The sequence below is a fragment of the Platichthys flesus genome, chromosome 19 (genome assembly GCF_949316205.1).
Source record: "Platichthys flesus chromosome 19, fPlaFle2.1, whole genome shotgun sequence".
Classification (NCBI taxonomy): Eukaryota; Metazoa; Chordata; class Actinopteri; order Pleuronectiformes; family Pleuronectidae; genus Platichthys; species Platichthys flesus.
In genome coordinates this window covers 14,271,537-14,283,577 of record NC_084963.1, presented here as the reverse complement: position 1 = coordinate 14,283,577, position 12,041 = coordinate 14,271,537, and the positions used below count along the sequence as shown (strand labels likewise).

Sequence of the window (12,041 nt, the reverse complement as noted above, 5' to 3'; positions counted from 1 at the left end):
TGTGGATCTCAGGTCCCGTTCCACGGAAGTTGGGGGAAGATAAGTGTTCAGAAGCAGTATGGGAAACGGATCAGTGAGCATCCCTGTAATACTCTGCCGCAGTGTGTTTCTGTTCCCAGTGGGATTCTCAATATACTGTCTGTATTTGTGCAGTTCATTGCTGAGCTCTGCTCTTTTGAAAATAAATCCAGTATAATGAGAGAAGAGGCTGGGTGTTCCTGCTCCATACTGGTTATCTGGTCAGCCAAGCGCTGAAATGCACCACTCCCACAGGCTGGATGCAAACACTGGCTGGAATAAAGGAAGCAAATCCTGTGGTGAATAAAATGGCTTACTGTTTGTAAATAGGGCTTGAAGGTGGTGTGACATCAATACAACAACCTTCACTGATATAAAAAGCTGATTCTGTCACCCCTAATCCCGCCGATACACCGGCTCCAACACGCCGCCCACTCCTCAGAGTAGAGAGCCTGGCAGATATAATATCATTTCCTTGTTGGATTCACCTCACCAGGTTTACGTGAGTTAAGTGTAACAGAGTTAAGAGTTCTCTCAGGTTCTGTTCAAGCATTTTTTTTTCTGTTTAATCGCCCAGAGAGCAAAAGACTCATCAGGTAAATACTCATGAGGAGACTCTGAGACGCCCACAGTTGGAGCTTCGCACATTCTCTCTGCTGCTTCTCATGCACAGGACTCCACTGACTAGAGGCATGATAAAATTACCTGCGTCTACATATTTTCTCCTGAAATGCTCTTGTTCCCAGTGGCTGTATATAAAGATGGATGACATGACAGCTCGGGTTGGGAGGGAGTAAGAAAAGCTTGTCACATAAACACTGGACCACGTACGTTTATTGAATTTCAACTTTAAGTGTCCCACTTGATTAAATGTAATTAGACCATGAACTAAATATAAGGCTGGACAGTGCCTACACACCTCCTCCCATTATCTAGATATGCTGCCATCTTGCACTAATGACTTTTGATGAGATTTGCCATTTGGAGCCACAGTCTGAGCAGTGGCAACCGGGAAATGGAGCTGCAATATCGAAGTATGGCTGATACACCATACGTTAGTCAGTCTCAGCTGTCAATCAGGATGTTTCACCCCACCAAACTTAGCGGAAAAAGTGAGCCCTTGAACAATGCAACTACCCAAAATGACATAAAACAAAAAGAAGATTAGCTGACGTGTATTTTGACTTTTGATCCATGACCCATCTGCTAACATGGATGACTCTGGATTTGACATTTACTGCAGCCAGCCAGCAGGGGGCGATCAAAATGGTTTGGCATCACTTTAGGAGTCTATTTTATATCAGTCCTACCTAATGATCGTTTCTCAAACACCAATAAAGACTAAACAAGAGGAAGAAGCACATCGTGAAGTCGCAGCGCAAACAGCAGGACAACAATGAAAAAATGTCCTGACCCAGAAAAACTGACGCAGGTCTAGTTTTCATGAGCACAACCATTTTAATTCCGCCATGTGTCCTCCTGTCATCACCCTGAAAACCACTAACGTTTAACCCTTGATTTACTGCCTTGACGACGCCAGAACAGGTTACATGGAGCTGGACAGGCTAAAGCAAAGAAGCAACCAGAAGCCAAAACATTTCAATCAACCCCCTAGTGGCTGGATGCAGTATCGGTCATAAACAAATTAACCCAAAATATTCTTATTTTTGAAGATCTTCCCTTTGAAATGTTCATTTATGGTATACGTTTGGTTTCAATGCTATAAACATGGGGGTGACATGTTATGATTGACAGCTGACTTTGACTTACAATAGGTCCAAGTGACATCACCAGCAGCAGATGAAAGCGCCTGTATCCAAGATACATTAGCTTTATTTTTCAGAGGGGAATGAGGTGTGGACGCCCATCTTTATGGTCACTGGTTGTAGCTTCAATGGAATTTGAAATAATGATCTTATGAAAGGCATATTTCCTCTGTCTAATAACTCGGTAGCTGCAGTGACCTCATATGACACATTACAGAACTGCATGTGCATTGATTAGAGGAAAGAAGGCCGGCCGAGCATGCTGAAGCTAATATGAGAAAGAAAGGAAAAGGGATGAAAAGAGAGGAACTTTCTTTCTTTTGTAAATAAATATATGAATGACAGGAATCCAATCCAGCATTTGGTATGACAACAAACTTGGATCCACCAAAACAGGAGAATCCCATTTATAAGTATTGATTAAGCTGTTAATGCTCCACTGATTAATAAAATTGAGTACTGCTCAAGAAAGTGTTTCTGTCCCCCCCCCAATAGAAAAGGTAAAGCAAAGCAAAAGATTCTGCTTCTTTCAAGCAGGATTCAGAACATGCATTTATTTGTAACATATTTCTAAATGAATCCAAATCTCTATTTGAATAATAACTGTATAATTGCAATGGGCTCTCCTACAATTATCCTTTCATACACCTGACAGTGTGAGCCGAGATGACCTTCCAAACTATAGAATAAACTTTCTGATAAACAGCCTTCATCACATTGAACCATTTCTGAAAGTCACTTTCCTTATGATGGGTTTCACAGAAGGAGAGGACAAAATGTCACTGTGAATTGCCTGTGTCAACTTCTCTCTGATATTCCATAACTCTACAGCACCGAGAAGCTGAAGTGACACCTCTGAGCCTTTGTTACATTTTGTTTGTACACAAAAACAAATTATGGCCGCAGTTTGCAGTCGACGAAGCCGGGGGAGAGGGGACGTGAAAATGACTGCAGACAATTTCTCCTGTCCCCTCGTTTTCTGCTGGATTTAAGAGCCATTTCAACTGCAGCGGACCTGGTTATAGTTTAGTAATAGGCCATCTGAAAACTAGGTTAGCCTCTTTGGGATGGCATTAAACAGCTTCAGGGCCTATATTACAGGTAGACAAGTCTACATCAGCCTCGGAGACCAGGTGTCTGAAAGATTCGATGGTGACAATGGAACTGCCGTGACCCAGTTTCATACTCTTTAGAAATGCTCCTCTGGGAGGGATTATTCAGCAATATGTTAGTCTTACACGCTCACATTGTTAAAATGCAGCTTTCTGTTGAGGCACAGGACCCGAAGTATATACGCTCTTTGCTTCCTTGACAGTGAATTTACTGCAGATGAGTTACGCTTGATGACTTGCATATAAAGTTGAAAAGAAGAAATAGGAACCAGATAAAGACTAAGCGGCAAAGCAAACAACAGACCACATGTAGACACTAGCCAAAGTTACAGATTTGACACTGCTATACAGTGCAGCTATACTTGCAGCTACACCTATTAAAGCCTATGAGCTCTTAATACCAATTAACACCTAAGCTGCCAAACAGCTGAAAGGAAGATTTTTTTTTCTATTTCCACAGAACTGGCTCATTTTCAGGTGCTAAATTGAGGTTGTGGTACCAAATGTGCAAGAATGTTCTCATATTCCTGATTGTATTATCCAGCACACACCCACATCTCTTTAGAAATACCACCTGCAAAAAAAGAATCAGGATTAATTTTCCTCCTTGTCTCTCATTTCTTAAATCATGCGTATTTTTTTTTCACCATCATCAAGTTCAACAAACAAGAGACACATCTGAAATCTGAATTGAACATCATATTAAGATAATGAGAACTGTACAGATGTTCAGGGGTGGTTGATGGCATCAGTGAGCAGTGTTGGTCAGGAGGAGGTAGCCGCAATGAATTTCTTCGCAGGCTGCAGGCGGGCGCAAATCCATTTTTCATTTTTTGCCCTGAGGGTAATCGATGATGGGGGTAACGAGACAACAGCCAACCCTGCATGAGCAAGGGTACTCTGAATGGTTCAAAGTAGCCTGCTGGCTCATTCAAATTCACTCTGCTAAATCCAGGGCTTTCCATATTCCCACCATGTTCTCGCAGCATACCATGGGGAGATCTGGCTGGCACTCTAACCACGTTTTATATTATGGCCTGCACTCTGTACTGGCCTCGGGTCAGCTGAGAGACCTAGATCAACATTAATTCACCTAAACTCTGAAGTGCTATACAGTATATACAAGTCTACTGATGTCAAGCAAGGACACAGAGTGTTGGAGATGATGAAGCACCCCAGACCACGCAGGCCCAGCTAATACCATATTAACTGTTACAGAGCAGCAGTCCCAAATATTTCAGACCTGCTGTTCTGGACTTGTGGACTAACCTACTTACATAGGGTGAGAATTAATAATCACTGAGGCTGATGGACAAGTGCCATGGATACTTTGATGTTGTGGCCGGATAAGAGTGAAGATGATTTGCAACATAAATAAATGACATTACATGACATACAAACGACAACAGGATTCAAACCAAATACCTTAAGGCAACAGTGCGAGCCACTGCAGCACTGTGACACCCAATAAACAGAGATGATACGCATAATTTAACAAAAAAAATACCATTTTATATAAAACACGCATATAAGCTGGGTTGCACACAGGTTTTCTTCTGTACTGCTCCTGAGGTGCATGCGTGTGAGAGAGTGCTGTAAATCAAGAGATGTCACGGCCACGACCTTGACTGTGATCAAGTGTGTTTTTACAGGAATAGAATTCTTCAAGCTCCACTAACTCCACCAGTCTTAATTTGACCTAACTTGTGATGCAAGGTTTTAAAGATATACACAGATTTAGCATGGCGATAGCTGACACTCCACACTCAATCCAAGTTTACTCTGGGAACAACAAGTCTGTAAGTGCTTGGCTTTTTTTGGGGGACCGGTCAATGTCCTGTCAAATGTCAGATTGAAGGTTGAGAGAGTGAGAGCTTGAACTGTGCCAATGGTTAAGAAATGTGACGTCACAGTGCAAACCCAGGGTCATGTTTGATTAACAGTACTTGAGGATCCATTCAAACCCTTCTGAGGTTCTTGCTGGTTTGGTTTTCACTTGTGTGTTTGTAGTACTGCGGGTGTCTGTGGGGACTAACTGTAATAGACTGAATGTTCTGCAAAAAAAAAAAGCAAAGAGCACCAGAACACTGAAGCTCGTCACTGGGGATGTTTCTGTACAAAGGGATAACAGCTGAGGTTACGTAGCAATTTGAGACCGAGATCCGAGAGACATGCAGTTTCTGTCTGTGAAAACGGTGATGAGATGCTTCTACAGAGACCACTACACACTCCGCAGCTGCAGTTGCCTCCAGTTAAGTCGACAGTGTTCACCCTCATCTGTGCCTCATTTTGGTTGTCAGTTTGCACTTTCATACCTGTTCTCAGGTTTGACGTTTGTTCTCCCGCTAAGTGAACAAAGGTCAGGCTAATTGAAAGGAAGCTACAAGGCGACTCTAGGATAGAAGGAACTAGCTGTGTGCTGGCGCTGCCCCCTCGAAGTTGAGGATTTTCATCATCAGTCGAAGACCTTTTTGGTCGACTGAGATTCTATGTGTCAAGTATTCTGGCTGCGGGACAACTTATCCTCTGCCTTCTGCCTGAAAGTGGAGAACACTTAGCTCGCAATATTTTCTCTCTTTTTTTTTGATAGCTAGTGTCAATGGTGTTTGCATTTTTCCAATCCATCATTAGTAAGGATGTTCATCATTAACCAACAATAAGAATATTGACTGATTAAAACTATTACTATATTATTACTACTGCAACATGGGGTTCACAGTTAACCGACTGAGCCCCACACGAATAACTATTTATGGAGAAAAACCAGTAGAAAATCGGCGTCTGTGAGGAGTGAGTAGGCCTGGCCTGGTAATGAGGCTTGATTATTGTGATTGATTGCAGAAACGTGTAACAGGTTTACTCTCATTTGCATTCGATTGACATCACAGCCACAGAAAAGCGCATGTCTGAAGCTAAGACGCTTAAACAGCCCTGTTAAAAAAACTTTGCATTGGTATCGTTACATGCAACAGACATTCTATTATATTAACTGTAATCTTGTTGGTTGAAGAAAAAGGTAAAGCTACATTTCTAGACATTAGCATAATTAGCACGCTTCCACCATCCTCCCATCAAATTCCCTTCATCATTTAGGAAAAGCTAGTTGTATTGAAAAGCCAAATCTGATTCATAAAGCACTTCTCTATTTGTGGCCCTTAATGTGTTGTTTAAACGTGAATAATGACACAGATTAAAGTAAATCCAGTATAACAAGTGGAAGTCAACTCTAATTACAATGTCCTCAAGCTCAAACAGCTAACTAGCTACTCGCTACAAGAAGAACTGTGGTGGTGTTGAAGAGTAAAAACCCACAAAAAGAAATGTGTTTAGTAAATTGAATGAGAAGTGGTGTGGAATTTGAAGGCTTGAGTCCTCTCTCTGTTGGCCTCTCTTTAGCCGTCTCTTAATCTTGATCCATCACTCGATGTAGCTATTTCAGCCTCTGCTAGTGAGTTCCTGTCTTCTCTCTACTTGCAGCTTGAGTGCTGCACTTGTGATTCCATGTCATACTGGCTGTCGATATAATGTTGATGAGGTGATGGCTCTATAAAGTCTTGTCTTCGAGACGTAACTGCGGAGCTAGCTATGTAAAGTTGACAGTGCTGAGTGAAAATGTACTTTTTAAGGTTTAACCTGTTCACGGGCGCTGAGACACTCATTCACACAGCCGGGGAACTTACCGAGCCAGTGTTCACCAGTAATCTTGCCAAATCCCTCACGATAGGACTCCCACCCTCTGAAGAAGTTGACAGAGCCATCCTCCCTGCGCTGGATCACCTAGAGAGAGACAATGCAGGAGTTCATTGGTCAGATGTCACATGGTTCGATCCAGGACTCTTGTCTTTGATACATTGTTCACATTTGATCCGGTTTGAATTTGCATTGTAATTTCGGATAATACACATGTATTGTAAATGATTTACTGATGGAGGCTGGATCTGTCTATTCTCCACGTTATTGTTTTGAGGGTGAGCATGCGTTTGACGTTAGCGTGTTGTTAATTTGTATTTGCTAACTTTTTTGATAAGGTGCAAAGAAGTACGTTTTCTATTTCTATGAATGAAGAACATGAATGACCTGTTTCCCTTTGTTGAATAGGTTCATATAATCATGGTATCACAAAAAGCAAGGGAGGAGGCAAAAACCGCAAGGAGGCACTTCTGTTTGTTTTTCCTCTACTATTGTTTATTGCTCTCGACTTCCAGCAACTGGTTCGGAAGCTAATAAACTGCAAATGATCCGAACCGTTTTTGATTGATCCAGCGCAAGACCACGTTAACCCCTGTTATTGTGGTTTGGACCAAACTGATAAGTTTGAAGGTTTCGGACCAAACAAGGCACGTGTGAAAGGGGCTTTATTATCTCAGCTCTGCGCCTCAGTCTCCGTCAGACCATCAGTTCAGCAATGTGGTGTCAATATTACAGACTGACAAACTCATCTTCCAGCTTGTTTTTTCTCTCCTGTTTACCTGAACCTAGTTTAATTCTGTGTTTGCCCGTGCCCTCAGTTCATCAACACAGACTCAGCTCTCTGATAGGTCACCTGACCAAATCTTAAAGAAATACTGCTTTTGAGCTCTTACATATATGGAAATCTAAAGTCCTGCTTAGCACAACAATCTCATCCTCCCGTGCGATGACTCATTCGAAGTCCCAAAGTCGGAGGCTGAGCTCATCTAGATCTAAATTAGATGATCTCTCTCTCTCTCTCTCTCTCTCTCTCTCTCTCTCTCTCTCTCTCTCTCTCTCTCTCTCTCTCTCTCTCTCTCTCTCTCTCTCTCTCTCTCTCTCTCAAATGAATAATGCAGAGGCTTCAGCCATTAAAAAGGCAATTTGTTGGAAGCTAATAAAAGGAATCCATTCAATCTCGACCATCTTTGAATCAAATGGCCATGGATTTGTCACACTTAATTGAAATACCACAAAAGAGATGATATTCATAAAACAACAATCCTAAATACAAGAAGACGAGTTTTCTTTTCTTCTATCCTCTGTGTCATCAAATTCTATAACTCAATGGTGCGCGGAGGAATCATGGCATCGCTCTCAGTATTAGAAACAAAGGAAATAATGGCAAAAATCCTATCTTTAACAATTCATCCCAGCTGCGTGGGCGGCATTTGTGGGGGTGTCAGACAAAAGATGAAGGAGAACTTCAAATGTGTTCCTAAAGAAGAAATGCATGCATATGTAGGACAGTTGAAAGGGTGTTTTAATGTGTAAGTGACAATGAAAATTCTCTACGACAGTTTATGTTCAGCGTGAATAATCCCCTTAAATACCATAAGGTAGCAGATGGCACAGAGAAACATATTTGCTTTTACCATCAGAACAGACAGAAGAATAAAATCAAGCAGAGCAAGGGTCAAATCTTATCACAAATTCGTCTTCATCACAATCATCACTGATTCATCATCATAACTTAACATTATGCAATGTCAGGATTTTTCTTTCAATTTCTCAAAGCCGCAAGATTTCTCATTTTCTTTTTTCAGACCTATCTGGATTATTACTATTTTCATATATTACATGATCATAGGAATTTTAACCAAAACCTTAACACCTAAATTAAACAAACGCCCTGGATATATGTATTGTTAAATTATTTGTTTATTTTTTTTACTGTATATGAATACAACAGGAACCTTTAAAGTGCAATAATCCAATTGTATGCACTCTTGGAAAACTGTGCAGCAGTGAAACTAGTTTGGTATTTCAGAGCTGTCACATAACATTCAACACATTCAGTTAAATTTGAATTGTATTGCACCAAATCCTCATTGCGGCGACTATGGAGAGATAAAAAAACTCCCTTTTAACAAAACCTCATTGTGGGCGGCCATGTGCCTTGACCGGTTGGAGCAAGCGGAGAGAAAGGAGAAAGAGAGGTGGATGGAAAGGAGGATAGAGAAGAGAGAGGGGGGAAAGAAGTCTAAACTTTCATATTTAAGATCCTTCATACTGGCTGTAATAATGGAAATAATAATAGTGATACTTATAGACGCAATGATGTTATTAACAATAGCAGTGCCAGGTAATAGCAGTCTATACGCTGATACTGATGATCAACAATAGGGTTACTGTTGGCAGATGTCAGTGTTTTGAAATGTCACACAAAAGTATCGATGCACTTTAAGGATAAAAGGCAACAAAATGTCCTATTACACCAGGGAATGGTTACAAGTTGTTAAGAGTGCCTGTATATCCGGCTTCATGTAAACATGCGTGTGCTGCTCTCGTGAGTATTCATGGTAGTCAAGGAGAATCCCACTCAGCACACTATTCTATGTTATTCATATAGTTTTAGTAATTTGTAGACAACAGTGATATATTGTGTGCAGGAATAGTTTGTTGTGGACAAATACAGAAAATGACCGGATTCATCCTTTGATCTCTTTAAATCTGTTTGTCAGTGCTACCTACACAATTGACACCTGCTTCATATGCCTCTGAAAGCCCCTTTTATATAACCCTGTGACATCTGTTCAGGCCTGTATGCAGATCATAACGTGCACCGTGTGCTGCAGGAAGCTGTCAATTATACATAAAGCAACAACAGGATCTCTGCTTGTTTCTGATTGCATGAACCTCTCGCAGGCTTTGCTTCATGGGCTCAGTGCATTAGACCATCTGAGTCTCTTTCCCCGGCCATGTGCAATGATATAATTACCTATCGGTAGCAGGAAATAAGCATCATATGACAACTTTCACCGTGTGGACTCCAGTTGATAGTGTGGATTGTGATGCAAGATTAGTGGGCGTGGTCCAATGCTGAAATGCACAAAACAGCCATTTAGCGTGGTACCTGTCCGATCATGGCTCCGCAGCCGCATCCAGCCCCTGACTATACTTCCTTATGTTGACGTGGAAGTCTATGTTGACAGAACTGCAGAATTTGACTCTTTACATGAAATCTAAACGTGAGGTGAGACCTAATTAGTGGGATGCTGTGACTGCTATTGACTTATTAACATGATGTGTTACTTATTTACATATTATTTTACATAAACAGTTTATATTCTTTCCCATGAGAAATCACTGTCGGATTTGAGATTGGATACTGCAGCAGAGTACATTTCTTCCCTGTGTTTTTCCGGTATTGACACATACACCTACAGTATTATAGATACTGTAGGTGTATATTATTGCTACCAGATTGTAATATTAATGTATGGTATATAGTGTATATAAATAATGTCATCAATCATTCATACACAGGGATGGAGAGTGCCTACAGAGCAGCTCGACACAGTGTTGGCAGCTACACAGTACTTGAGTTATAAAACAGGTGTGACACTGTGCGCGTTGTGTTGCAGTGGAGTTAATGACAGGGTGGTTTTACACGTACAAACACACAAACATGATAAGGTAATGAAGACAACCCCTGTAGTATGAAGTACCTCAATTCAGCGGTAACAACATTAGATAAACATTGCTTTAATGAAGGGGTAGTCAATTAATATTCATAGAGTTCCAGATAGAGAAAATGTCCTCAAGCAAAGGTCCGTAAACAAACTAGAGTTATAATTCGGTGCTATACAATATTCACATTTTAGATAAATGAAACAACTGGCTGGCTCAAGTTTAATTTAAGATTTTTATAATTTTTGTTGTCAGTTTTCATTAGATCTGCAGGGATTAAATAAGTACTGTAATAAAAAATAAATCCTCTTTCCCCTCGTTGAGATAAAAAATAAAATAGCCAACATGATAGAAATCCTTTTTTTTTGTGCATCTTAAAATAAAGTTGGTTTTTAAAACTGTCTGTTTGCGAGAATGATAAGAACGGAGAGTTTAATTTTGATTTTATTTATGACTTAGTTGACGTAAGTAAACATTTTACACTGTAACGTGACTTACTGTGAAGGTATAAAATCCAGTTTCCACAATGAAACCTTTTCATTACAATACTTCATATAAATCACCAGGGGCAATAACCAGTTAATAAGGCCATTACTGCCCTGAAAACAATGATGTGTACTTCGAGAAGGCCTTCAGGAAATACCCCATGGCCTTTGACAGTGCAAACAATGCACCGTCATCATGTTAGTGATTTGTTTCCAGAAGGGAGTCTGCCTCTGTTCCAACTCTTTTACAGATTCCCTGTGCAAACATGGGGAGATTTAACTCACAGATTTAGGCAGGAAACTCCGTACTGGAGGCACTGCAGTCAAGTATGATTGTCTTTAATTTATGAGGCAATGAGGTTGACAATTCTCCTTGAAATAATAACCTCCCCCGCCTCCTTATCTTACTCCCCCCTTGTCCCCACATTCAAATTAGCTGAAATAGAGGAGACTGTATAGATTATTTCAAGTTAAAAAATGAGGTGGAGGTTTTCCTTATGATCCATCTTTAATTGTTTTTCTCTCTCCCCTGGCACTCGCCGATATATCAGCGGGAGGTGAGAAAATAGCATTAAGTGCCCCCTCAACCAAATAAATCACAGGAAAGGAAATTAAAAAAAACCTCTCCTTGATTTACACCAAAAAGAGTGACACAGACTCGTCGATCTTTACAAAAAGTACTTTGACAATGATAACTCAAGCGTCTGTGGTCTTTGAGAACAATGTATCACTCGCGGTAACATGCACTGAAGAGCCAAAGTGACATATGACAGAGATCTCTGACGGAGTGGAGATGGAAACAATTAAAAGCATTGTTCTCTTCAAAACCATTTTGCGATGTAGATAAAGTTTTAGTCTTTTTTTTTTCCGTTAGCACAGGAATTTTTCAGTTTCAATCAAGGCAAAACACCGGCAGAAAGCCAACTGCTTCTATGGGTCAGTCAGTGCATGAGTGAGATACCGGCCAGTGGTCACATGATGCAGTGCTCAGCAGCAGCAGGTTAACCAGTGAGCAGTTCAGAACGCGCTCGTCTTGCTGGCCGTGCCTCCTCCTCTGCTCAGCATCCTTGTGAGACTGGAGAGGCTCCTCCGAGGTGTAATTGCAGGTTGACCCTGGAGGTCTGCGTGTGTGTCCGTGTGTGAAAATGTAGCTCACAGAGTGGCAGTAATCCTTTTCTCACAGGTTTCAAGTGAGAAAAGCACTGATCAAACCTGGGGAGTGGAGGTAGGTCATTGGATTTTGGACGTTTGCTGATGCCATTGTAGTGTCAGTAGTTCACAGGCCATGTGTTACTGGC

At 41.0% G+C, this 12,041-nt stretch overlaps 1 protein-coding gene across 2 annotated transcripts in view; it reads right to left on the bottom strand.

The window, feature by feature from the left end:
• fibcd1b (fibrinogen C domain containing 1b) overlaps positions 1–12,041 on the bottom strand; it is a 107,143-nt gene that overhangs the window by 29,838 nt on the left and 65,264 nt on the right. For both annotated transcript variants that reach the window (XM_062412218.1, XM_062412219.1), the window contains one exon: positions 6,577–6,673. In XM_062412218.1, coding sequence (XP_062268202.1) covers positions 6,577–6,673 — 97 coding nt within the window. The remainder of the gene's footprint in view (positions 1–6,576; positions 6,674–12,041) is intronic.